At 48.1% G+C, this 27,558-nt stretch overlaps 3 protein-coding genes across 10 annotated transcripts; all 3 read left to right on the forward strand.

Annotated features, from left to right (window-relative positions):
- The first annotated feature begins 5,015 nt into the window (after positions 1-5,015).
- Positions 5,016-7,347, forward strand: LOC144703009 (uncharacterized). Its single transcript, XM_078575077.1, has 7 exons — positions 5,016-5,319; positions 5,398-5,469; positions 5,528-5,695; positions 5,767-5,937; positions 6,358-6,567; positions 6,646-6,719; positions 6,827-7,347. The coding sequence occupies exons 1-7, from the start codon at positions 5,232-5,234 to the stop codon at positions 7,175-7,177; spliced, it is 1,134 nt and encodes a 377-aa protein (XP_078431203.1). The 5' UTR covers positions 5,016-5,231; the 3' UTR covers positions 7,178-7,347.
- A 72-nt stretch (positions 7,348-7,419) lies between these two features.
- On the forward strand, positions 7,420-10,786 carry LOC144703007 (AAA-type ATPase family protein). Of its 8 annotated transcripts, none has more exons than XM_078575073.1 (6): positions 7,420-7,891; positions 7,975-8,133; positions 8,290-9,838; positions 9,928-10,147; positions 10,232-10,469; positions 10,531-10,730. In XM_078575073.1, exons 3-6 carry the CDS (start codon positions 8,411-8,413, stop codon positions 10,709-10,711), a joined length of 2,067 nt encoding a protein of 688 aa, XP_078431199.1. In that variant the 5' UTR covers positions 7,420-7,891; positions 7,975-8,133; positions 8,290-8,410; the 3' UTR covers positions 10,712-10,730. The 8 variants fall into 8 exon arrangements, with proteins under 8 accessions (XP_078431199.1, XP_078431201.1, XP_078431197.1 ...); XM_078575075.1 differs by having other exon boundaries at positions 7,975-8,076; XM_078575071.1 differs by having other exon boundaries at positions 7,420-7,883.
- LOC144703391 (Transducin/WD40 repeat-like superfamily protein) lies at positions 10,726-26,498 on the forward strand (the record flags this gene model as incomplete). The annotated part of the gene is made up of 11 exons (XM_078575572.1): positions 10,726-11,463; positions 11,533-11,629; positions 11,851-11,912; positions 12,223-12,279; positions 12,718-12,777; positions 12,862-12,918; positions 13,090-13,132; positions 25,515-25,592; positions 25,703-25,991; positions 26,078-26,228; positions 26,311-26,498. Coding segments are annotated over 11 exons (1,722 nt in total), but the record flags the coding sequence as incomplete, so codon positions are not given.
- Positions 26,499-27,558: the final 1,060 nt, after the last annotated feature.

Consider the following 27,558-nt stretch of genomic DNA (forward strand, 5'->3'; position numbering starts at 1 on the left):
AAAATCACCATATTTTTAAAAACAATAAAATGGAAAGACATTTATGGGTTCTCATTATAAACATTTTCCTAATCATTGTGAAAATAAAAGTAGATGTTTGAAGTGTCAATATTCATCATTGTGAAAATTAAAGTAGATGTTTGAATCGTCGAACAACATCCCCCAAGGAAATTGTAGAAGGATCCGACTCCTCTACATCCAACACATTATCAAGGTTTGTGAGGTCTACTTCATCAATGAAACTTGACTCAGGCCCATCGTCGACGACATCGAGCACCTTCAATCTGGCCTGCATAACTAAGTTGATCATATGCGCAATACACAAGACATATCTCTTTGTAGTAAAATGGGGTTTCAGTGGTCGCAACTCCCATTCTAATGTCGTCATCATTGTTGCATTATTTGAAGCATTATCGGTCGTAATTATGCATACCTTCACGCTCAACTTAAATTCTGCAAGAACCTCCAACACAATATCGCTCAAGCACTCCCTAGTGTGCAACCCCTCCAATTGGCGTATAGCGAGGACACATTCACGTATTTTCCATTTTGTATCTACCCAATGAACAGTGAGACCTATATATGAGATTTGATTCACAGAAGTCCAACAATCTAGAGTGATGGCCACTCTATCAACATTCTCCAATCAGTCACGAATACCACTCTTTAACTCAATGTAAAGCTTGAAAGCTTTTTCCTTCACAGCCCTTGTCGATGGAATGGATATCTCCTCCTATGCGATATATCGAAGTAGTTGCATGAAGTATTTTTTATATACAATGTTACAAGGTGAGGCTGACTGACAGATGAAACGTACTAGCTCTTCTTTTGTCATCTTTGATGTGCGACCAGTCACATACAATTTGTTAGTACATTGTCGGTCAAAGATGTTCACCACCGATGGTTGGTTGGAAGAGCTCCCTTCTTGACCCTTCAATTCATTATACTCTTTACGGTGCACATTTAGCAAATCTCGCCATAGGACCGTATTGAAACTATATTTATTTTGTTCTACTGTCACAGCACGACCCCGAGTACGAGTCGCACATAGATTGCATGTGAAACCCATTGGCGCCACCTCTGTGATGTGTCTCCATGCAGTGCATTCATTCTTTCTATTTCTCTTCTTTTGGCTATGGCCAACGCTCCCCTCAGACAATGCAGACCTCTCAGAGGAACTAGAAGCATGTAAGAGAGGTGTTCTAGGCATCCTAAATTACTATTGAAAATGTAAATTTGTCAAATAATTCATCCGATACCAAACTAATGTCCGACAAAGATTGATATGCACTTATGAAGTAGAAATGTTCAAGCAGAGTCGTAAATTGAAATATATGAAATATATGACAACTATAATGTTGAAATGTAGATTTGTCCTCATACGGGTAGATAAAGAAACAAAATAGATGAAATATATGACAATTAACTGACAAAAGATAATACGATTTGTGCCTCATTTTTCACATATCTACGCACCTTATAAAATACCTCCGAGGCAAATTCAGGAATTGCTCTTATCGTTATGGAGAATGCAGAGAACACCGCGTAGAGATTTGTATCGAACGGCAGCAAAGATTATAGATTCCCACATATGACTTCCTGCTGATCAACAATTAGACAAAGAGGGAGAGGGAAATCAACATCGAGAAAGAGAGATAGATCAATGTAGAGACAAAGAGAGGAATCAATAGAAATGTACAATCAAGATAGATCAAAAGATATACATAGAAGGAGAGAGAGATCAACAGAGAAAACGAGGGATTGATTAGAGAGAGAGAGAGAGAAATGTATACAGGAAACTAAGTTCCTTGTTAGGCATCATGTAATCTGAACATAGTGAATCAAATATCCAATCTTAACAGACATTATGATGTTCTTCATAAAAACCTGATTCACATACTCCACCTAAGTCAAATTCTCCTCCGTCGCACTTTTGGCTTTTCTATACAAATGTCTATGCATGCATGCATTGATATTTTTTTAAAAGTTTGCAATGTGACCTTTCTTGTGACAATAATTATAACTATTTTCCTTATTTTTATCTTGACTTCTTTCTTCCTCCATCGTGGATGTTTCTACTCCTAAGCAAATTCTGACCACAAAAGACACAAAATTTGGCTGCTCTATTTTCCCACGTTTTAGTTCCTTATCTAATTGTCCTGGGATAGTAGGGTCATTTTTCATGTGATGTAGAGTAATTAAATGGGGTACAAAGAGAGTTTTCATCATAAAGAAAAGCCTCATAGAAATGTTTGTACAAAGGGGTTAATTAACAAAACAATGGATGAGCTCAATCCAGCTCAGCTATTTTGACATCAACATTCATTATGTAGGTGACAATGTAGGTAAATCTTCACAATATCTGATGGAAACTCCATGAGACACTATCTCCATGATAGTTTTTTTGCATCAAACAATGTTTTCCAGTAAGGCTTATAGTCCTAGACAATGACTTAAACAAAGACCATAAATCTAGTGAAGCTTTATTTTTATCCCATTCAACACCCCATTAGATAGACGCAACAGAATAACAGAAAGCCTCATTTTATGCAATTATTAATTTTCTTCCAATCTTAATGCTTTAGACATATTACCAAATCCCTGAGAGTGCTTATGAAGTCCATGATGGGTGAAAATAGCTTTCATATTAGACTATCAAAGGGTAAAGTTATCTTCTTATCAAAATTAGTTTTCATCATTGGCTAAAATAAGGCCCTCAAAACTAAACTCCAAAAATTTCCATCCTGACTTGGAGTCTAAAACATGAATACTACAAAGCTCAAGAAACCTCCAAAAGTACAGGGAGAGTAAACCAAACCCAGACACAGATTGGAGAACATTAAATTTTTTGAATAGAAGTCTATCACTGATTGAACAAATAGAATATGAGATCAATGTCATCACATGGACAAAACAATAAGAATAACCTCAGTTGGAACCATGTCATCAGTAAGCTTCTTCTTTGATATTGTAGAGTCTACTGGATTATTATATGACCTCTTAGCTGTTCTACAAATGCAAAAAGTATTCTAGACCCTTATAGAAGTTTATGAATGCTTCTAACTTTTTAGAAGGGTGTATATATTTTCTAGAGAAGGGACTCTCCAGAAGTTTCCATGGGTGCTACAAATGGAGCTCGAATCACATTTGAGGTGCCCTATAAAGCTCAAGCCAATTGCTTTCGAGAAGTTGAAACCAAAGAAAAGTCGTGTAACAAACTGGCAATGAACCTTTTTGAAGACCTCTATGGATCCTTGTGAAGTTATTCATATTGATCTCTCCCTTTTCTGACCTTGCTCATGAGGAAATGAAATTCTCGCTCGATACGGCAAGATAAAGTTTGGGAAATCAATATCCCTAATGTAGAGGTTGAGGATCCAAAATCAGGCGTCGTGAACACAGATCTATTGGAAAAAATTGCATTCCTTAGGAGCTCCTTAATGACTAAAGACGCTCTCTTGAGGGAGTCTGAACATGAGAAGAAATCCAAAAATGGCTTCAGTAAAATTCTCACACCAGGATAGAGGTGATGACAAACTTCACATAATTTTTTTGTGGCAGAATATCCTTCTCAAAAGAAGATTTGGATTAGTAATATCAATGTTTCCAAGCAATGATCACGCCAACAAAAAATTAACACGGACAGAGAGAGAGAGAGGGAGAGAGAGAGAGAGGGGGAAATCAATCCAAAAAACTCAGCTTCCTATGCTCCTCAGCCGAATTTGGCGTCGGAGCAGCGAGTCTGCCAAGTGCCGACGGAAACCGTACAGATTTTAGGTTGAGACTTCTCAGCTCCAAAATTGCTTCTGAGATAGAGTTGACAGACGCTAATGGTAACACTTTGCTCCAACGAATGTAGCAGAGTACTATCCGTAAACAAATTAAACAATTACCATAGAAGTAAAGGTCATGAATACCAGTAGTTTGAGGACCTGTACTCTTATCATTTTTATTCTGGAAAACTTTATGGTTTTTATAAAATGATACGATGCATACATCAAACTATTGAACAAAAAGAAAAAAAGAAGAGGTATATTCTTTCACAATTCTATTATCCCGCATGCATTATTTTCCCCCAAGAAACTCTAATTTCCAAAGTAAATAAATAACTTCTCAGCTCCAAACTTAGATCAAGATACGAAGAATAACATATTCTCTACCAATACAACTACATTGTTCACAAAATAACACGATTTACAGAACAAACAATTGACCTATGAGAAACGAACTTGTCACATTGGTTCACAAATTCTACTCTTCCGCATGACTATTATACCGAATCAAATGCTCTTCGCAAGATAGTAACAAATGCAAGAGATTATGACCAATCAAGCAGAAATTTATGAGATAGTACAAACCCATAAAGAGAAAATCTAACACGAACTGAAATTAACACGAAGTGAAATTAAAACAAAAAAACTTACCAAAAACGTAGCAATCCGAACAACTCTGCTTCCTATGCTCCTCAGCCGAATTCGGCGCTGGAGCAGTGAGTCTCTCGAGTGCCAACGGAAACCGTACATACTGTCTCTGGAGACTTGAGAGTGGAGAATAGAGAGTACAGAGACGGGGAGATATGTGATTAGGGTACTCAACTACAGGCAATCGAGAACAGGCCAAAGAGAGAGTGAGAGATCAAGGACGGGCCAAAGAGAGACTGAGAGATCGAGGACGGGCCAAAGAGAGAGCGAGAGACCAAGAGACTGAGAGTTTGACACAGAGAAGGAAGAGTCATTTTTTTACAGAAAAAAATTAAAAAAAAATTGGCACAATTTGCAAAAGACGAACCGCACAAGGGTCTGTGCAAATTGAATTTTGTTTATTCAAAACCGCACACGGGTCTATTCAGAACTCACATCAGGAACAAAACCCTGTTTCCCTCAATCGAACCAGTAGAGAGAGAAACAGCTAGAGAGAGAGAGAGAGAGAGAGAGAGAGAGAGAGAGAGAGAGAGAGAAGCTCCTCCAGCTGGACGCATCGTCGCCGTCGTCTTCCTCCCGCTCTGTCCCACAACAACGAGGGATCTTAGAGAGAGAGAGAGAGAGAGAGAGAGAGAGAGAGAGAGAGAGCTGCTGCAGTACTGATCGACTCAAAAGTCGAGCCTTTGTCTATACTTTCCACGACGTCAGAGAGATTCAAGAGAGATTCAAGAGAGAGGACAAAGATTTGCAGAAGAAGAGATTAGGGTTCGTGATGGTTTCTTCTTGCCGGCTCTAGATCACCGTAGGAGGATGAGGAGGAAGATGGCCATGGACGCTCTCACACTCACCTTCGTTCTTCTGATCGCTTCCAACTCCGGCAATGGAGCTTCTCTCGGGGGTAAGAATCAGATCCGACCTTCTTCAATCTCTTCCTTGATCGCCTCTTTTCCTTCAACCTCATTTCTCTGCCAATCAGCCGCGCTGGAGACGCCGCTGTCCTCTCTCCTGAAATGGAGCTCCAAATCTCTCCCCAAGAATCCCCAAATCGGTGAGTCTTTCCCTAACCTTCTCCGAAATCGATCATTCTCTGATCTGGAAACTCGCAGACGGCATCGCGGTGCAATTCGAAAGCGGTTACCTGGTGGAGACGATCGCGGAGGGGAACAGGTTGGGGATGACGCCGCACGCCATTCGCGTCTCGCCGGAGGGGGAACTGATCGCCGTCGACTCCATCAACAGCAACATCGTTCGCATCACTCCGCCGCTCTCTGCTTGTGCGGTACTCCGAAACCCTAGAAATTGGGAAGATCTCAGGGGATGAACTCTGATTCCTCGTTGATTTCAGATAGTAGGGGGAGATTGGTCGCTGGATCGTTCCAGGGCCGATCCGGACTGGTCGATGGGAAGCCGAGCGACGCTCGATTTCACAACCCGCGCGGCGTCGCCATGGATGGCAAGGGGAACATCTTCGTTGCCGACGTTTCCAACCTCGCTATCCGCAAGATCGGAGACTCAGGTCTTGATTCCTTCTCTCTTCTTGCTTGTGAAATTCATCGATCTTCAACTTTGGATGGTAGAGGGTTGGCGTCGCCCATCAACTTTGAATGTCATTTTCTCCAAATTTTTGTAGATAATGTCAATGGAGTCAATGTGGAATACTAAACTTTTACGTATGAAAAAATTTCCTTTCGCAGTCCAGGGTATGCTTGGATAGGTCCACGAGCATCACCCTCGGGCTGGTCGTACCTGACACCAGGCTGGTCGTACCTGACACCGTGTTTTTTAAGAAAATATCCAAATTTATTACTGTCAACGTCAGCCATCAATGTTGAGACGACACTGGTTGAACCATGTTTCTATTCATTGTCATCAATGATTGACCGCGTAATAAAATGTAATCACATATTTTTGTGAAGCAATTATTCTTTGTGAGCAGGAGTCTCTACCATTGCTGGCGGGAAGGCTAATGCGGCGGGGTTCAGAGATGGTCCTAGTGAGGAGGCAAGGTTCTCTGCCGATTTTGACATTATATACGTGAAGAGCATATGTTCCCTGGTCGTGGTCGACAGAGGCAATGCCGCGCTGCGCAAGATCTTCCTCCATGACGACGACTGCGTTCAAGAATTCTCCTCCATCAACGTCTCTGGTTCGCTTTCTCTCTTTAGATGCTGTTTTCTGAGGCAGATCTCCGACATCGTGACATTTGATTGTCTCCCAATTGCAGACATTCTGCTGGTAATCGGCGCCGTCGTGGCTGGGTACCTCTCTTGCCTGATCCAGCACGGGCTCGTGAACAAGGTTTGCGATGCTACTCTCCAGATATCTCTGTTCTTTTTAGCGTTGGCCTCGTCAATGTCACACATAATTGAGATCCCAATTGTAATTCTCTGTTCTTGATTCTGTAGAAATTTGCGACATTCGAGAAGCTGAAGGAGGAACCAGAGGCCGTGTTGGCATTTTGCCGGCAGTTTTTCGCTGCCTTGCGCGGTGCCTGTTCAGGGAAGACGAAGATGAAGCGTGCGCAGGCTCCAGCGCAGCTCGTGAAGGCGAAGAACACCGTCGCCAGCGATCTGAAGCAGCAGAAGAGCGCCAAGGCGGCGCTGGTGAGGGATTACTTGGCGGGATCTGCCAAGCACCGGAGACGGCAAGAGTTTGACGAGTTTTACGGTGCAGCGGTCGGCTCCGGAGATCGGAAGTTTGACCACCACTTTCTAATGAGCCGGGCCAAGTTAAGGCAAGGTCAACGGGGAGACTAGAAAGAAATCAGCTTGAGAGCTTTTTCTTTGAGAAATATCCCTGAATTGCTGCCGTTGACTCATCTGGTCAAGACGGTTATTAAAACAGTGCCTTTTTAAAAGAAAGAATGAGGCCGGGTCAACGGCGAGACCAAGACGAAAATCCTTTTAATGGCATTTTATTTGAGAAATACCCTTGGATCGTCACCGTTGACTAGTCTGGTCTAGACGGTCACTAATGCAGGCACTTTCGAAAAAGAAACAGAGAGGAGAAGTCTGCTGTTTAGTTTCTCGAGGTGATCTGCAATGGCGATGGCGGACAGATCGCCTGCAACGCGTGGTACGAGGAAGGAGAGGAAGGAATTAGGGCTGTTGATCGGTACGGGGACCTTGATACTATTTGGCCATCAACGATCTGCAGCAGTCCGTGATCGTCGCCAGTGATGATTACGTACGGTGCGGGAGAGATGACGATGTGCTGTTCGCCATGCCGTCTCCCCGAGACCTTTCCGAAACTGAAGAAGAATCGATCGCCTCGCCGATGCTTTCTCTATTTTGGTCGCTCCATTCTCCGATTGGCCGCTCGCTGGTTAGGTTTTTTTTTCCGTTCTTGCGGTTATTTGAAATTTATGGCATGATTTACTGCTGCGTGAAAGCGGTAAACTTGCGGAAGATTCATTCAACACGCCAAAACTTGTGAAAAATGCGACAGCCGGCAACAGCTCAGGTGCGCAGGTGTCAATCTCCTACGGTCCTAACCCCCGCGATCAATCTTCGCTCTGTTCTTTCTCGATCCCTCTTGTTTTTGACGCTTGCAGGCCGATGTCTAGTCTTGTTGAGTGAAAGGGCGGGTCAGTCCATGGAAGGACGGCGGATAAGAAGTGGAGTGACGGCAGTAGCTTGAGCTGAGCTTTTCCCTGGTCCGCCCCGTCTCAAATTTGGTGTATTTGCTTTCTTATGCGCGCAATGCGAAGCAAGTTCGTGGGTTTCCTGGATCTGACCAGTTGTTTTTGAACAAAAATTTCTTCAATTTTGATTCCGGCAGAAACAAAGAATTCATCTTGAATTTGAATGCTCATCCTCTACCGGATCTGGAGCTCTTCGCTCACATCTTCTATTCTCTTGTTCTTCAGGTGAAGAACAGATTTGAAGGATTTGAGTTGTCAATGTGAAGAAGCAATGGTCAGATCGGATCGGAGGAAGGTTGAATGCTCCATTCTTTAATCCTGCATTCGGATCATAATCTTTGATCCAATGACGAGAACCATTCAAGACGAGCTTCTCAAGGAGGAAACCGACACCATCAGCGACCACCTCCGCAACCATCTTCATCTCACCAACTGCATACACTTGAAGAATCATTCTCACCGTGTCAGCCCCAACATGACTGAGCGATCTCTTAGGCGAGATCTTATCATGCTGCAGAAATCAAAGTCTCTCAAAGACCCATCCATGAGTCCAATTCCTTGGAGCACTCCTCAGGTTGTCCGCCCTTCTGCCAAGAAATCAGACAAGGAAAGACCCAGTATTACAACGAAGAGGGAGCCAATCGAAAAATCTTCTAACATGCCTTGTTCTGAAGACCCAGAACCTCTTAGAGTACAAAAGCACACATCACAACTACAATCTGGCTTAATTGGGAAGGGAAAGTCAAGGGAGCGGAAATTTGAAACAAGGAAGAGGAGGATTGAGGCCAGAGTGCTTGATGACTATTCCCGCGTGTCAACCTCATCCAATCAGCGTTGTCTTTCAAGGGGATTATCTGAAGTAAACGTGGATCTCGATCAGACTAGTGCTTCGAAGAATCTGTGTGGAATACCATTGAACTGGTCAAGAAATCCGTCTTGTGGGTTGTCTGAATCAAGGTTGAGATCCTCCATTGACTCCGGCTCCGAGTCATCTCCGATTCTAGCGAGGAATTCAAAGTCCCAGGAAGACACCGAGTGTTCGTTCATGCCGCATGATCGACATCCGAATTTCAGTCAACACCAGAGTTTGCCCCAGAAGTACGCCCCCAAAAATTTCAAGGATTTAGCCGGCCATAACTTGGTCGTTCAAGCTCTTTCAAACGCTGTCGCAAGTGGAAAAATTGGGCCTTTTTACGTTTTCCACGGCTCTCACGGTACTGGAAAAACGTCTTGTGCCCGGGTATTCGCCAAGGCCATCAACTGCAAGTCGCAGGGGCAGCTCAAGCCTTGTGGGTCGTGCGTTTCTTGCGTCTCCTTTGATCTTGGTAGAAACAAAGATATCGTGCAATTGTGTTCTACGAGCGGTTTCCATCTCCTTGAGAAGAGAAGTTCTCAGAATTCGTCAAAAGCTCTATACAGAGTCTTCATTCTTGACGATTGTGATATGCTTTCTTCCAAGCCATGGAATTCCATCTTTAAGGTTGTCGATCAGGTGTCCACACGCGTGGTTTTCATCCTCATCTGCCAGAATGTTGACTCTCTGCCTCATATGATCATATCAAGGAGTCAGAAGTTCTTCTTCCCAAAGTTGAAGGACGCTGACATTACCCTCGCTCTGATGAAGATCTCTGCTAGAGAAGGTTTAGAGATCGACAAGGATGCTCTTAGACTTATCGCATCAAGGTCAGACGGCTCTTTAAGGGACGGCGTGATGAATCTTGATCAGCTTTCTCTGCTGGGTCAACCTATAACCGTCAAACTTGTTCAGGAGCTGGTATGTTCTAATTTTTTTGATCTGAACATTACTTGTATTATTCTTTTTTTCCTGGGATTCCAAAAAATGTAGTGAATTTTCCTCTCCAGGCAGGTCTGATCTCGGATGAGAAACTGGTGGATTTACTCGATCTGGCGCTATCTGCAGACACCGTAAACACAGTGAAGAGATTAAGGGATATCATGGAAGTCGGAATTGAGCCTCTGGCGTTAATGTCTCAAATGGCAGCCTTAATCACCGATATTTTGGCAGGAAGTCACTTGTTCACTGGAGAAAGACTCGGGAGGAGGTTCTTCCGAAGGCAGACCCGTAAGCCAAAACCCATGAATCTGAATTCAATTACGAACGAAATTAAGTTCTGCGGAATAATATGATAAAATCACCTGATTCCAGCGTCGAAAGAGGATATGGAAAGCCTTCGCCGCGCGCTGAAGACGCTATCGGAATCTGAGAAACAACTGAGAAGCTCGAACGACAAGTGGACGTGGCTAACGGCAACGCTGCTCCATCTCGCCGCCGGGCAGCAGGCATCTCCAAACATGTCAGCAAACACGGAAGACTTAGCTCAAAATACCGGAAAATACACCAAAGTTCCAGACCCCACCGCCGAGAATCTAGAACAAGACAGCCGGTAAGCGTTGACCCACGCGGAGCGAAATTCAAAACTCGCGGTTGACTTTCTTTCTCCTCAGGAGCTCGGACCCGAAGCCAGGATTCCTCCGCTGCGGCAACGCGTCCAAGGTGATACGGATTCCGGACTTTGGGGAGGGAATATTTTTTTCTAAAGTCGGGGGGGTTATTTTGGTAGGTGCCGTGGGGGAGATGCTTGCGGTCAGCGTAGCCACGTGGCGGGGTCAACGGCTGGGCCGTTAAAGGCTGGGGCGTGAGCGGTGGGGGGGTCGTGGTGGTCCGTTTTCGATGGCGGGAGAGGAAGCGGCGCGGATGATGGCGCTGATCGACGCGCGGTGGTTCGGCGGAGGTCCGCCGGCGGCGGCGGCGGCGGCGGCGGAAGAGGAGGAGGAGGAGAAGCCGAGGCGGCGGGCGGCGGGGAAGGAGAGGAGGAGGAGAGAGAAGAGCAAAAGCCTGTCGGAGCTGCAGTTCGAGGAGGTGCAGGGGCTGAGGGACCTGGGGTTCGAGATCTCGGAGCAGGGCGCGGACCGGCGGCTGGTGGCGCTCGTGCCGGGGCTGCGGCGGCTCGAGGAGGGCGGTCCGGCGGAGGGCGCCGTGGCCCGGCCCTATCTCTCGGAGGCCTGGGCCCGGTCCGCCGTCGACGACCGCCGCAGCCTCGCCCTCCGCCGCCGCCTCCGCGCCTGGAAGCTACCCCCTCCCCACCCCGGCCTCGACATGAAGCTCCACCTCCGCCACTGGGCCCACAGCGTCGCCTCCTCCGTACGATAATTCAAATTCAAACTCAAACTCAAATCCTAATTCTAATCGCCCCTATAAATACCCTCTTGTACAATCTGCCTTTGTTCGAACGATTCGTTGGTCGTGGAAGAAGCTTCTGGAAGAAGTTTGTTGTGGCGATGGAGAGGAAGGCGAGGTTGTTGAGAGGTCACGGCGGAGGAGTGGTTTGTTGCGTCGCGTCTCGCGCTCGGCCTGGCGTTGTTGTGTCTGCTGGCGAGGTTTTTGTGTTTGTTCCCGGGTTTGATTTGTTGGCGTGTTTGGTGATCGGTTGCGTGGTTTGTCGGCAGGATGGTCGTGTTTGTTGGTTTGATCTGCGGTGCAGAGATGTTCAGTTTAGCGTCGACGTCGGGGCTGAAGCGATCGCGTCGTTGTGCTTTAAGCCAGGTCTGTTTAGGCGCGTTGGGTTGTATGATCTTGGAGTTTTGTGTTGGATTTCTTGAAATTCGGGGTGGATTGGTGTCATTCTGAGTACGGAATTTGAAGGATTAGTTTGGTTTTTACGATTTCCTTTACTCTTTATCGCGGAGACGTAAATTTTTCTTTGGTTTGTGGTGATCTACGCGGATACGTTCGAGTGCTGATGAAACGTGAATTTTCTTTGCTAGGAGATGAAAATATTTTATATGGTTCTATGGGAGCCGAAGTCTTTGGTTTTGACGTTCACATGGTTAGTCTGAAGAACTCAGCTTTGCCCCCGTTTGAAATTTTAATCGCGTGAAGTATATTCGTCTAAGTGATCTTTTCTCAATTTCGTTTAAACCTTTTTCTACGCGAGAAATGTAATTAGAAGGTTTTCTTATTATTGTCAGTACTGGAACTAGTAATGATAATTCTGCGTAAGATCTACTCTTTTCAATCGGAAAAGTGCGATTTTGTTGCGAAATTCCTATCATATATCTTTACGTAGATTTGTTCATTGTTTTGGTCGTTGCTTCCACATATGACCACTTAACGAGTGCCTCTTTTGTTCCATTTAGACATCCGCCATGAAGCGCTTGGAAAGTTACAATTTTAACAAAGAGGAGATTAATCAGGTACGGCATATTATGTGTTACAGTAATTAAAGGGCTGTCTGCAAAGAATCTGTCAGAAGTAGGTCTTTCGTGTAATTTCCCTATCCCTTTATAAGTTTAAATTATCTCTATTTTGTATAAAAAATTTGGTCTATTCTTATCTCTCCCGCTCTCGCTTTCTATTTGTAACTTCGACTACTTACCTATGGCGTTCAACAGTATCCATTTTCTGGTGTGGGGAATGGATTCTTAATGAGAAAAAAAACAGGAAAGAAACACCATACTATTGACTTTGTAGGATGCTCAGCTCCGAACGGAAAAAGAAAAACTAAACACTGGTTGTCTACAAATATGGGAAATCATGAATATGCTCTCAGCTTTTCCTTCGTTTGATTTCATTTTTCTTGTCATACTAAAAATTATTTCGACTTCTGGAAAATACTTGGGTCTTTTCGGCAGGTTGCCTTCAGTCCCAATTCATCTTTTCTTGCTGCTGCCGATGACAGCGGAGAGATTAAGGTTAAAAACAGGCTTCTTCATCGATAACAGCAGTTTGAAGGTTAATGTTAGAGTTTGTAAAAAGAATGTTTATTTCATCTGCAGATCATTGATGTACAGCAGAAATCTCTGTACAAAACGCTAAGATCTGTCCACACCAATGTATCCTTTCTTCCCCTTGTTTTTCTTTCTTGTAGATGGGTATTGGATTCACCAGGTTCTTCATTGTATTAGATCATTCTCCTGGAGCTTTAATATTCATCTTTGAACAACTTTCCTTTTCTTGCTGATTAAAATTTTTGCGTGATGCCTTCCTTATTTATATGCTTGTAGATATGTAGCTGTGTTCGATTCCTTTCCTGGAGGTCATGGCTTGGTATTATTGAGAACTAACTATCAAATATTTCATATTTTTGGTCAGAATATAAAGACATCAATGCATGAAAAGGTCTTGCTTTTCTTCATTCCTATTTTCAGACTATAGAGATAGTGTGAACAAGAAAACAATTCATCTTACCTTGAAATGAAAGAGATTACAGGGTTTTATAGGGAGCCCTAATGGGCTGACTAGAGATAGGGCCCTTAATGGGCTAACAGGAGAGAGAAAAATAAAGAAACATAATAATCATATCAACACTCCCCCTCAAGCTGGAGCGTGGATGTTTTCCACACCCAGCTTGGAACATAGCTCCTCAAACCTAGGGGCATGAAGCCCTTTGGTGAAGATATCTGCAAGTTGTTCAGCGGACGGAACAACTTCCGATTCAAGCCTCTCTTTGATGAAATGGCAATCGATCTCAATGTGCTTTGTACGAGCATGCTGAATGGGGTCATGAGCAATGCTAATTGCCGATTTGTTGTCGCAAAACAGCTGGACAGGGAAGATAACTGGACACTGTAGCTTACAAAGAAGCTGGGTAATCCAAAGTGCTTCACACAGACTATGTGCAAGGGCACGGAACTCTGCTTCAGCACTTGATCGGGAGACTACTTTCTGCTTCTTGCTCCTCCAAGTAATCAGATTGCCACCCAAGAAGGTGCAATATCCAGATGTGGACCGACGATCAACCACAGAGCCAGCATAATCTGCGTCGGTGTAGACTTCAAGACGCAGGCCGGTATGGCGACGTAACAATAGTCCACGTCAAATGGTGCCCTTCAGGAAACGGAGGAGACGATGAGCAGCATGAAAATGGCTCCTACGAGGAGTCTGCATAAACTGACTCAGAACACCCATTGAATATGCAATGTCCGGACGAGTGTGGGTGAGATAAATCAGTTTGCCCACAAGTCTTCTATATGGTCCAGGCTCAGCAAGCTCCTCATCCGCATCGGCACCAAGTCAATGGTTCGCATCAATCGGTGTCGAAGCAGGCTTGGAGTCCTCCTTTCCAAGCTCACAGAGAAGGTCCACCGTATACTTTCTCTGACAAATAAAGATCCCGCTCGAAGAATATGCCACCTCTATGCCAAGAAAGTACCTCAACGTGCCAACATGGAAAATAGCAAATTCCGACGAAAGATACATAGCCAGCTCCGTAATGGTCGCCGTATCATCACTCGTAAGAATGATGTCATCCACGTACACAAGAAGAATAGCGACTCCCCTTGACGTGGAATGGCGGTAGAAGAGGGTGTGATCTCCATTACACTGACGGTATCCACGGTGCTTCATGGCCATTGTGAAACGACCAAACCACGCTCGAGGAGATTGCTTCAAGCCATATAGTGCTTTCTTCAGGCGACAGACAACCGACTTTGGAGACAACGGCACTAAGGAAGTGTGGCCAAGAGGTAATGCTATGTAGATCTCCTCAGTTAAATCACCACGTAGAAAAGCGTTCTTCACATCATATTGCTGCAAAATCCAGCCACGATCTGCAGCACGGGCCAATAAGATCCGCACCGTATTCAGCTTGGCGACGGGGGCAAATGTCTCCTGATAATCAATGCCATGTTTCTGAGTAAACTCTTGCGCCACAACCCGGGCTTTGTGCCTCTCAATAGAACCGTCGGAACTATGTTTCACAGCATACACCCAACGGCTACCCACTAGATGCTTCCCGGCCGGTAGAGGAACTAGATCCCACGTCTCATTTTGAGCAAGAGCATGAAGCTCCTCCGCCATAGCCTGACGCCAATGCGGAAACGAAAGGGCAATGTCCACCGTGTTTGGAAGGGAAGTTGCATCAAGTGAGGTGAGAAGGGCATGATAGGATGGTGAGAGATGGTGAGATGAGATGGATGCCTCTAATGGATAGAGAGGAGAAGAACGAGGCGAAGGCAGCACGGCTAATGAGGAGGTTTCTGGAGGGGTGGAGGAAGAGGGAGGCGGGACAGCTGGAGAAGAAGAAGCGACCCGAGATTTTCGACGAGCAAGAGTAATACCGTAGCGTATTTCAGGCGGGCAGCAACGTATAGGAAGCGGTGGAATTGAAGAAGTTTCGGCAGAAGAGGGGAATTCAGCAGCAGCGACAAGAGGAGTCTCCACAAGAGGGACTGAGACGGCGGCCGGAGACGGGTCGGGAGGCACAATCTCTGGAGGAGCAACAGGAGGAGACACTTCTGTCGGGGCCGGCGAAGAGGGACTAGAGACGGATGACGGAGGAGATGGTGGAGGAAGAATTAGGAATTCAAGTGGATTGGATGGAGATGTGGACGATGGTGGTTCTGGAGAAGAGGAGGAATAGTAGGGAAGAAATTCATCAAACGTGGCATCTTTGGTGACGACAAACCGACAAGAGGGAGGATGATAGCATAAATACCCTTTTTGGGTGGAAGAATAACCAACAAACATACATTTGATAGCACAAGGATCCAGTTTATCACGACGAAGGTGATGGTTAGGCGCATAGCAGACACATCCAAATATACGAGGGGTGAGATTAGTTCAGAGAGAGAGAGAGTGGGAAAGACATGCTGAAGACGGTCAATAGGAGTGGAATACTCAAGCACTCGAGACAGAAGGCGGTTGAGGAGATGGATGGCGGTGGAGACGGCTTTCCCCCAAAAATACTTGGGCACATGCATATGGAAGGGAAGGCTCCAAGTCATGTCAAAGATGTGACGGAATTTTCTTTCGGCAACACCATTTTGTTGGGGTGTATAAGGGCAAGAGGTTTCATGGATAATGCATTTGTCTCGAAAGAAATTAACGAAGTGTTAACGTAGTCTTCAGCATTGTCGGAGCGAAAGCGACGAATTGATGTAGAAAATTGAGTCTGGACAAGTGAGTAGAATTGAGGAATGACACGTAATATCTCCGATTGGTTCTTTAAGAAATATGCCCACGTGAAACGAGTTGCATCGTCAATGAAGATGCATAGCCATCGAGAGCCGAAAGTGCTGCGAATAGGGGATGGTCCCCACACATCGGTTTGAATAAGGGAAAATATGGGTCAAAGAATGAGAAGAAGAGATAGGATACTGTTAGTGAGATATATCTTGTATGGGTAATGGGCCTCTATGTTTAGCCCATTACCCTCTTATTCTCGTTTCTCTCTCCTAGGGTATATATACCCAACTCATGTACATTCACTATTATGGGATTATTCTTCTTCTCTCAATCTCATCTTCTTCCTCCTAACCTAGGTTAGGGTTTCACATGGTATCAGAGCAAAGCTCTTGATCCAGACCTTCCTCCTTGCTTCGGCTGCCACTGTCTGCCTTGCAGACTCACCAGCCTTGCTTCTCCCTTCTTTCCCCTTTCTGGCGATCCGTCGTAGCCGCCGCAGCCCTATGCTGTCGCCCACAGACGTCGACCGCTCTCCACAGGCAGCAGCCGCCAGCCGCAGCTCTAGGCCGCCGCCCGCCCTCAGCAAGCAACCGCCGCCAGCCGCAGCCCTAGGCCGCCGTCCGCAGCCGCCGCCCGCTCTACGCAGGTAGCCACTGCCAGCCGCAGCCTCGGCGCCGCCCGCCGCCGCCGCCCTCCGCAGGCGTGCCGCCAGCCGCAGCCCTAGGCCGCCCACCGCCGCCCCGCTCTCCACGAGCAGCGGCCGCGTGCAGCCCTAGGCCGCCGCGCGCAGCCGCCGCCCGCCCTCTGCAGGCAGCAGCCACCAGCCGCAGCTCTTGGCCGCCACCCGCAGCCCCTGCAGCCGCCTGCCCCTCATGTCTACCGCCAACTCAGGGTCCTCGCAAGAACCCCGGTGCAGGCTCCCGTCTTCATCGCGGCCGACTTCGGGAGAGACCTCCCTTCTCCGAAGATCAGTCTCCCTCTTCTTCCTGCTCCAGAGTGCTGTCGCTTGAGCGCTCCTCAATTGTTGGCCCGGATCAAGTTCGTGGAGTCGACACTCAAAGGCCGGCTTCTCCACAAACATTTGATATGCCCGTCGCTTGCCCCGACCAACCCGCACTATGGTTCCTTTGATGCTGAGCAAAATTTCATCCACTCCGCTGCTGAATCACACGCTGTCTACTTCGGCCCACGATAAGTTCCTCCACTTGACTACCCCGAAGGAGATTTGGGATTATGCCCACAAATCTTGTGGCCATGATGATGCCGACCACCGGCGCATCTTCTCGCTTGTGGAGCGTCACGAATGCTCTCCGCCAAGGGATGCTGTCCATCATGGACTACAGCTTGGCTCACAATGCCCCGTGGCGGAGGTTGACTATTACATGTCGGTTGATGACCCGCACGGAGTGGACCGCGTCATGCTCTTCGCTCCGCTTGTCCTTCCTCGATCGCCTCAACCCGGAGTATGCCGAGTGCGTCGCCGCACCTTGCACACCCGGGGCGCTCTCCCGGAGTTTGATGCCGTGGTCAAGGACCTGATTGAGCTGGAGAGCAGTCTTCGCCGTGATCGTCCCGACATGGCGAACCCGGCCAACTCCACTGCCTTAGTTTCCCGCTCTGGGAACTCGCCTGGGTTACTACCGCGTCCATCAGTGCCTTCCCACTCTGCTCCCCCGGACTCAGTTGCCGACCCGCGAGACAAACTGGTTTGTACTTACTGCGGTAAGCGCCGCCACATGGCGAAGCGGTGCAGGAAGAAGCAGTTTGATCTCCAAGTTGCCAAAGATGCCAATGCTCATGTTGCGGCTGTCCCTGCCCCGGCTCTCTCCTCGACTGGCAGTGCCACCGTCACCATGGAGCAGTTACAGGCGGATCTTGCTTGGTTGTCAGCGCAGATGACCGCCCTCCAGACTCAGTTTATGGCTTCCTTCGGGACGTTCGGTGCGCCTCTTACCTCTACTTCTGATTCGTGGTATTGCGGACATACGGCTCTCACCGCTCCTCTCCTGTCGGATACCACTTGGGTGCTTGATACGGGGGCCACGGAACACATGACCCCGTTCAATCACCGGTTCGTAGCTTATGAGAGGCATGGTGGGAACCGGGCTGTCCTCACTGCCGGGGGCGGACGTCTTCAAGTGGCTGGTATCGGGACTATCCACGTGGATGGTCTTGGTTTCATCCCCAACGTTCTCCATGTTCCGTCTCTTCGAGCTTTGCTTCTATCACCGCAACGCCTTGTTGATGCGGTTCAGTGTTCCTTCCACATCCAACCTGATGGGATCTTCTTGTCTAACAAGGTGCGGAAGATAACACCGATTAGACGGGATCGGAGATTGCTGCTGTTCAAGGATGGGGGCCGATCGTGTTTCATGGTGCAGCGCAGCCTTCACACCACGGCTGACTCTCGCCGCGACCGCCTTCAGCTCACTCATCAGCGCCTCGGCCACCCGCCGTTTTCTACTTTACAGCGTTTGCTTCCGTCCTTATGTATGGGCTTGGACCTTCAGACCGTTGTTTGCGAGGCATGTCAGTTAGCCAAACATCGACGTTCGTCATTTTCTCCATTTACTTCCCATACGACAGTGCCGCTGTATCGTGTTCACAGTGATGTGTGGGGCCCGGCTCCGCGGCCTAGTCTGAAGGGGCACCGCTGGTTTCTCCTCTTTGTTGATGGTTCAGACTCAGTTTGGCCACCCAATTCAACGTTTCCGCTCGGACACCGCTCGCAACTACGTCAACCAGGAGCTGACCTCGTACTTTGCTACATGTGGTGTTCTCCATGAGACGTCCTGCGTTGCCACCCGGAGCAGAATGGCATGGCAGAACGTTGGATTGGTTACGTGACATCTACCGCCCGCACTCTGCTCGTGAACTACTTCGTCCCTTGGACATACCGCGAAGCTGTCTTGACGGCCACCCACCTGCCAACCGCTACCGCCTCTCGACTCTTCAGTTCTGTAGTCCGCTCGATCGTATGTCGACCGCCTTTCGAGCTGTGACATTACGAACGGGCCTCCTTCCTCGTGTCTTCGGATGCACGGCATACGTCCACGACACGACGCCCACTTTGACGAAGCTTGACGCCCGTGCCCTCAAGTGCGTCTTCGTCGGCATCTCTCCAAAACGGGTACAAATGCTATCACCCTCCCACTCGTCGTTTCTTCGTGTCTGCCAACGTCACCTTCGCTGAGTTTCAACCTTTCTTCGCCGCCTCCTCTTCCGGCCTTCCGCTTGGCGAGGTTTCCTCATCCCCTTTGTCAGATCCCTTTCCTCCTGCTGCGTCCCCAGCCAGTCATTCCCCTACGGACGTGATTCCTCCCTCGTCGTCCCCTCCTCAGCTGTCTTCCACTTTATACCCGAGTGACCCCTCTCCTTTGCTTCCCACTCCACCCGAGTCCTTTCTTCCTGCCCGGCCGTCCTCTCCCACTTCCATTGCTTCTGCTCCTACTCCCGCTGGTTCTCCCTCTCCGTCGGCCCCCTCTAGTGCTGACGATGACTCTCTTGACTGGCCGATCGCTCTTCGCAAAGGCGTCCGCCAGTGCGCCCGCACACCTCTCTACCCCCTCTCTCATTACCTCTCCTACGACCGCTTGAGTCCCTCATACCGTCTCTTCTTGACCCGCATTACTTCGGTCTCTGTCCCACGCCGCCTGGCCGATGCCCTTGCCTGTCCTCATTGGAAGGCGGCTATGGACGAAGAAATGCGGGCTCTGGAAAAAAACCATACTTGGGATGTCATTCCTCTCACCCCGGGAAAGAAGGCCGTGGGGTACAAGTGGGTTCACACTCCGAAGCACCGTGCAGATGGCTCCCTTGAGCGTCGCAAGTCTCGGCTTGTCGCTCAGGGCTTTACGCAGTCCTACGGTATCGACTATTTTGAGACCTTCTCTCCCGTGGCGAAGATGGAATCCGTCCGTCTCCTTTTGGCACTCGCCGCTCATCATGGGTGGTTGATCCGGCAGTTTGACGTGAAGAACGCCTTTCTCCACGGCGATCTTGAGGAGGAGGTCTACATGAGCCACCCCCCCGGGTATCCCCTCGGTCCTCCGGGCACAGTCTGCAGATTACGGAAGTCCTTGTATGGACTGAAGCAGTCTCCGCGAATGTGGTTCGGACGCTTCTCTTCCGTCATGCGCGCTGAAGGTTACACTCAGAGTAACGGTGATGCTACGATCTTCTTCCGTCACGGGCCGGCCGGGGTTGCCATCCTGGTGGTCTACGTCGACGACATGCTGATTACTGGCTCCGACACTGCTGAAGCTTCTCGCCTCGGTCTCGCTCTTGCTCGGGAGTTTGAGATTAAGGCACTCGACCCTCTCCGCTATTTTTTGGCCTTGAGGTTGCCTACTCGTCTCGCGGCATCTTCCTATCTCAGCAGAAGTATGCTGTTGATCTCCTGGCACTGATGGGCATGACTGATTGCTCTCCTCTCCGGACGCCCATTGATCCCAAGGTGAAGTTGGGCGAAGGGGGCGATTTTCCACCGGTCAACCCCTACCAGTACCAGCAACTGGTGGGGAAGCTTCTGTATTTGACCCACACTCGCCCGGAGATCAGCTTCGCCGTCAACCTTCTCAGCCAGTTCATGCACGCTCCGCATGAGATTTATCGCCAGGCCGCCAATCGGGTCCTTGCATACCTGAAAGGCTACCCCGGGAAGGGGCTACTCTTCCCACGAAGCAATGACCTGACTGTGAAAGTTTATACGGATGCATTTTTTGCTGGGTCCGTCGTCGACTGCCGATCCACCACCGGGTATTGTGCCTTCGTGTTTGGTGGCCTTATCAGCTGGAAAAGCAGTAAGCAGAACAAGGTGTCCCGCTCCAGCGCCGAGGCAGAATTCCGGGATCTACGGGATCTTGTGCAAACTTCGCGTCAAGTATACCGGCCTGATTCACTTCTACTGCGACAACAAGTCGGCTATTGCCTTGGCCAAGAACCCTAGCCAGACTGGTCGGATCAAGCATATGGAGCGTGATCGCTACTTCTTCAAGGAGCGGATGGATGAGGGCATCTTTGACCTCCAGTTTGTTCCTTCTGCCAACCAGGCTGCAGATGTTCTGACCAAAGGCCTCTCCAACCCCCTCCTGCTACGTGCTGTCTCCAAGCTCGGCATGGACGACATCCACACCTCGCTTGCGGGGGGCTGTTAGTGAGATATATCTTGTATGGGTAATGGGCCTCTATGTTTAGCCCATTACCCTCTTATTCTCGTTTCTCTCTCCTAGGGTATATATACCCAACTCATGTACCTTCACTATTATGGGATTATTCTTCTTCTCTCAATCTCATCTTCTTCCTCCTAACCTAGGTTAGGGTTTCACAGATACGTAGTGCGATGATGTTTCGCAATTCGATAAGCATTACAAACAAAACGGTCCACAGAATGGCCTTGAAAAAGTTTGGGGAAAAGACGATAAAGAGTAGCAAAAGAGGGATGGCCGAGACGTCGATGAAGAAGCCACAAACGCTCGTGGGAAGTCGAAAGGAAAACTGCCGCAGCAGCAACAGCAAAAGAAGTCGAACGAGGTCGAACAAGATAGAGCCCCTCATGCTCCTCAGCAATGGAAATCGTTCTCCCCGACACGTTTTCACGATAAAAACATGAAGTAGGGGAGAATTTAAGGTCTTGGTTCAAGTCGCGAACAAGGCTAGATAAGGAGAGAAGATGATGAGTAAGACGTGGAACATGAAGAACTTTAGGTAAATGCATAGAAGAGGAAATAGCCACACGTCCAATACTCGCCACGGTGAGAAGATCGCCGGAGGCTGTTTTGACTTTGGAGGATCCAGGGACGGGTTCATAAGTCAGAAGGGGATGGAGGTGTAGGAAGACCGGTGGACATACCTGCGTGGGCCAAGGAGCATGATCCCACGACTGGAGGATCCAGCAATTGGCGTAGACGTTCCATTTCTTCCGGAGTAAAGCTGGCGGGCGAGGGCGGGAGAAGACCATATGGCATAGGTACTTGACCCGGAGTACGCATGGGACCGGCAGCAGGTGCGACAGTAGCAAGGTTACTCTGCTGCATGCGTTTCCGTTGAAGCTTGTAGCACGTCTCCTTAGAGTGACCTCGCTTCTTGCAGTAATTGCAAAACAGCGAAGGATCACCCTTCGGAGAATCCTCCGTCCGAGCAGTCTGACCACGCGGCAAAGAACTGGGTGGTGTAGTCGTCGATGGGTGCGCAGACGAAGAGGACTGAGCTACAAGTGCCGTAGCCGAGTTCTGGGCCTGCTGAAAGCGAGATTCTTCAACCCTCACACTGCGGAGCGCATCCTTGAAGGTAGGACCAATCTCCCGATGTATAAGCTGAGCCCGTACCGCTTCATTTTCCGGGTTCAGTCCCATAAGAAACTGGCGCCATTGCAGAAGATTAAATTTAGTAAACATACCATCCGGAGGCATCCTAGGCAGAGAGAATGGCCCAGGAGAGGACGACCAATTCCCGGGCTCAAGAGGCACTGTGATGTGATACGACGACGGCCGGGATCGATCGGCGCGTTTCACGTCACAGGGTTATGATGCGAATGTATGGGATGTAAGCCGAATGATGAGAAAATACGAATGAGCAGATAAGGACTTGACGGATAGCGACGTCGGCCGTACCGATCAATGAGAGACGAGTGAACCTAAGATCAAACTCCCAATGACCTGCTGGACCTACTAGACGTCTACTAAGTGAGGGGCATCTAACAGCCCTGGAGCGTTCGGCGTCCAAGTCGGATGACAGTTCGTCTACCACAAGAATCCCTATGCTCGACAAGGTGGCTAGTCCTATCCGATGATGTTAGAGAATATCACGGTAGCGGACGCGATAGGGGAAGACAAGACTGTCGAAGATAATAATACTGGAGTTTATAGAGGGGAGACGAGACTGACCTTTGTATCGCTTAGTCCAAGGCGTCCAAGTCGTCGAGCGGATGCTTAGTGTCGGGTCGTGCGGACGAGTGTCGTTGACGAGGACAAAATCGGGTGCGGACGGTGCGGTCGTAACTACCAGCAGAGAGCTGAGTCCACGGCGTAGTCGTCGAGCTGAGTCCACGGCATCAAAAGTCGGAGCAGAGGGCGCACAAGGCGCGCGCTTGGCTGGCGCACGGCGTACTCGTGTGGGCGGGCAAGACAGCGAACCAAGTATCGTGGGAATAGTCGTGGGGGTGGGGCAGAAAACCAAGTAATCGGTTATGGCGTAGAGGGTGGGAATCAAGAAATCAAGAAAGATGAGGGCGAAGGGGAGAACGAAGGGGAATCAAGGAGATATGGTGAGATCAAGAAATCAAGAAATCATGAAATCAAGAATTCAAGAAATCAAGGGGAAAGAAAGTGGGCGATTAAGAAAGACAAGAGGATGCGGTTGGGAATCAAGAAACGATGGGGAAAGGAGGGTGGGCGATCAAGAAAGGCAAGACGAGGTGATTGGGAATCAAGAAACGATGGGGAAAGGAGGGTGGGCGATCAAGAAAGGCAAGACGAGGCGGTTGGGAATCAAGAAACGATGGGGAAAGGGGGGTGGGCGATCAAGAAAGGCAAGACGAGACAGTTGGGAATCAAGAAACGATGGGGAAAGGAGGGTGGGTGATCTAGAAAGGCAAGACGAGGCGGTTGGGAATCAAGAAACGATGGGGAAAGGAGGAAAGAAGGGAAATTCAAGAAATGTGGGAGGGTGTTCAAGAACGGTAGTGGGGTGGATCAAGAACGAAGAGAAGGGGGGGTATGGATCAGGAATGGTGGAAGGGTGGAAAAAAGGTACCAAGAAATGGCTTTCTTGAACTGTAACAACCAAGAACCCTCCAAGAAAGAGGAGTTCTTGATGGATCTGGGGTGTGCTCCCTCGGCGGAGCAGATTTCCTAGGTTGATGACGTGTCGGCGACGCTTCTTGAATCTCCCAAGACCCCCGGAGTAATCTCGACGAAGGCCTCTTTCGATTCTTGATGGTGGCGACTTCTTGAAACTCTTTCCTCGCACCAGAGTGATCTCGACGGCGCGCTTTAACACGTCTCCCTCTGAGTGATCTCGACGGGAGAGACGTGGGCTCTACCCACGGAGTGATCTCGACGGGAGAGACGTGGGCTCTACCCACGGAGTGATCTCGACGGGAGAGACGTGGGCTCTACCCACGGAGTGATCTCGACGTGGGGTGGGGCTAGCCAAACCCCCTACACTACTCTCTACGATAGGGGGGAGACGAATTGTGAATAAACTTTTCAACAATGGCTCCAAGGTGTTCCTTGGGCATGCCATCCCCTTATATAGTGAGGATGGGTGCCAAGTGAACGTGGGAGAGGACGAACCGTCACGAGACGTGGTTCGGCCTCCCTTACAAATTCAAAATACAAACATAAAAAGTACAAATGACGAGGACGAGGCCCAACAACATTGGCCCAATCCAAAAATACAAACACACATGAAAATGAGCATAAGTAAAAAGATAAAAGTTCTTACGCGGGGTACTTAAACCCCGGGTGGTGAGCGTCGGCGCGAGCTGCTTGGCGTGGCTGACGACATCCCGTCGCGTCATCCTCGAGATGGTTCTTCGTCATCGTGGCGTCGTCCTCGAGATGGTCCTCCATCACACTACAGCTGCATGTGGCGTAGATACCGACGTCGAGTCTGGCGTAACAGTGCAGGTCTGGGCTTCTGGCGAATCAGCAGCAACCGGATTTGTCATTCTAGAATCCGGTGGCTCAATCAGAGTAGATCACAGTCAGATGGTGCTGAACCAGCCGCAAGAAACAACTGCACTGAGCGGTGGGATCTGCAAGAGCTGATGGCTCGACTGAGGCAGATACACGGCGCGGCAGATGCGGCTCGCGGCACGGACCGAGGCAGGTCGATGCGGACCGAAGCACGCGGCTATGCACGGCTGGTTGCTGCGTGCGTCGGGAGGCTTCGCGCGGCGGGCGACCGTGTGGGCTGGCAGCTGCGCACGTCGGGCGGCCGTGCGCGCGAGCGGCCGGTTGCCGCGCGCCGGAGGCTGCGCGCGCGGCGACCATGCACGGCGGCAGTTGCGCACGGCAGCGGTTGCTCGCGGGCGGCTAGTGGTTGCTCGCGCGGCGGCTGGCTGTTGGGCGTGCAAACTGCTGCACGCGACCCCTGCAGGATACGTGACGGCGATGGACCGGAGCGCGAGATCAGGCGGTCGTGAGAACCGCCAGAGATCGGAGCGCAAGGTCAAGCCCAGGAAACCCAGATTAGGGTTAGGGTTAGGGCTCTGATACCATGTGAACAAGAAAACAATTCTTCTTACCTTGAAATGTAAGAGATTACAGGGTTTTATAGGGAGCCCTAATGGGCTGACTAGAGATAGGGCCCTTAATGGGCTAACAGGAGAGAGAAAAATAAAGAAACATAATAATCATATCAACAGATAGCATCAACATTCTATAGGTTTATCATTCGATTATGCTGTGTTTCAAACTATTTTCCTTATATTGAACGTCTTGCACAATTGAAATTTCAAGTAAATAATTATTACGACACATGACTTGCAACTTATTTTGCTTTAAAAATAATACTGTAGCCATCTCTGGCGGTCTAGATTGCAAGCTTGTGCTGTGGGATTTCTCGAAAGGAAGACCGCAGAACATTCTAGATTTTGGTATTGTACCTTCTTCATTTGTTTCCGTGATGTTGCTTGCATTGTCATTTTACTTTACAATGTTTTTGTTCATAATTGTGATATCGTCCTCGTGGTATAACTTTATTCAGGAGGGTCCTCTGATTCCAGCCAGTGCTTTAATCCGCCCTTTGTGCATTCCATTGCAATATCAGAAGCACATGCAGGAATAGGCCTAGAGAAGGTCTGTGCAGTTGCTCGGGGTGATGGCACTGTTGATATTATCGATATTGAGTTAGACTTGGTCCCAAGTAAATCAAAGAGCGGATCCTTGTCTCACAGAGCAAAGGAAAAGGGTTCGTCCTCCTCTGGCCTATCCCAATCAAGAACCTCAAAACTTGATTACACCTCTGGAGGCCACACGGCAGCTGTGGGCAGCGTGTAAGCCAGTTTTTTGTTAGTGAAAAATTGACTTTATTAACCAAAAAACAGGGCGCTTCCAATTCATGAGTTGTTCGTATTTTCAGCTCTTTCTCGTCATTTGGGGAGAAAGGAAAGTTCCTCATATCTGGAGGAGATGACGCACTCATAAAAGTCTGGGACTGGTCAAAGCATAAATGTGCAGAAGATGAGGCCTCTGAAAATGTTGTTTCTTCTACAATTGTTTTGAAGAAAAAGGTGAAAAATAACAATTCCTAATTTACTTGGTATCTCCCTTTATGTTTCTGAAAGAGTATTATCATTCTCTTGTTTCTGGAAGGTGAACTCCCTGTGCACGACACCAGCAGATTCAGAAAACTTGATCGTGTGCGACACATCAAAATTAATCAAGGTGTTCACAGTCTCCTAATCCGCATGGCAGGTAAGAGGACATTATTTTCTATTGCATTTTAAGTTTAAAAATGGTGTAACCAATTCAAAAAAAGTAGAAAAATGATTGGCTTGTTCACAGTTCTTCAGGTTATTTTTGTGTTGTGCTCTTCAAAGTTGTGGCCCATGATCTCTCTCTTTCTCTGGTGTTATTCATTCCTCTCTTTTTCTTTATGTCCGGGCGTCTCACGTCATACCTTTGTGTGAGAACCTGGGTGCATTGTCGATTTTGATACCCATCTCTACCTAGCACATACAAAGTGGATGGCTTGTGGACCGACATGGTTCTTCTGTTCTGTTCGTTTTAAACGTACAAAAAATTCGCACAAAAGAACCGCACAGGGCCTTGTTCTTTGTTCTGTTCTTTTTTTTTCAAAAAAAAACAAAATTCACACATTCGCACAAAACTAGAACAAAATTCGCACAAAGCGAACAAAAGAACAGCACACGGGTCTCTGTTCGATGTTCTATTCGAATTTGTTTTTGTTCTGTTCAGAAAACCAAACAGAACAAACAATTCGCACAATTCACACAAAAAGAACATAACAATCATGTCTATTGTGGGGCAGAGATGTCCAACCTATGCATGGCCCACTAACGTGGGCATTGCCCAAGAGTTAAGACAATTTGGTTATGTCCTGTTGTGAGCATTGTAGGCTTGCACCTTGCCCTTGTGTTTATCAGAGGGCGTAAATCTGAGAAGGATTACATGAATGAGTCATGTGCTAAGATTCTGTACCCAGAGGCATGCCATTTTGATATAGACACATGACAAGTCACTGTCCAAGGAGACAGAACAGCTTGCTCTCTCCTGATCCATTGAGGACAACCAGCTTTGTTGGGAGAATGCTCACATGCTCAGAGAGATACAGTAGGACCACCTTAGCAACAAACATATCACCTTTGCAATAAAAGCATAAATGAGGCTTTTATTCAGCTATTTGACATTGTCCGAGTGTCAATGTTGGTTTGTGATATACCTCAATTTCATGTAGGCCATCAGCATACTTCTACAACGTGAGGATAGAAGTGAACAAATGGTAACTTTCCTGGATGCAAAGTTGTGACGAATAGGATCTTGCTTGTCCCTTGGTTGTGTCATGGATATTTATTTTGAAAACTTGTGCAACAGTTCAGT

The sequence above is a fragment of the Wolffia australiana genome, chromosome 5, assembly GCF_029677425.1.
Source record: "Wolffia australiana isolate 7733 chromosome 5, ASM2967742v1".
Classification (NCBI taxonomy): domain Eukaryota; kingdom Viridiplantae; phylum Streptophyta; class Magnoliopsida; order Alismatales; family Araceae; genus Wolffia; species Wolffia australiana.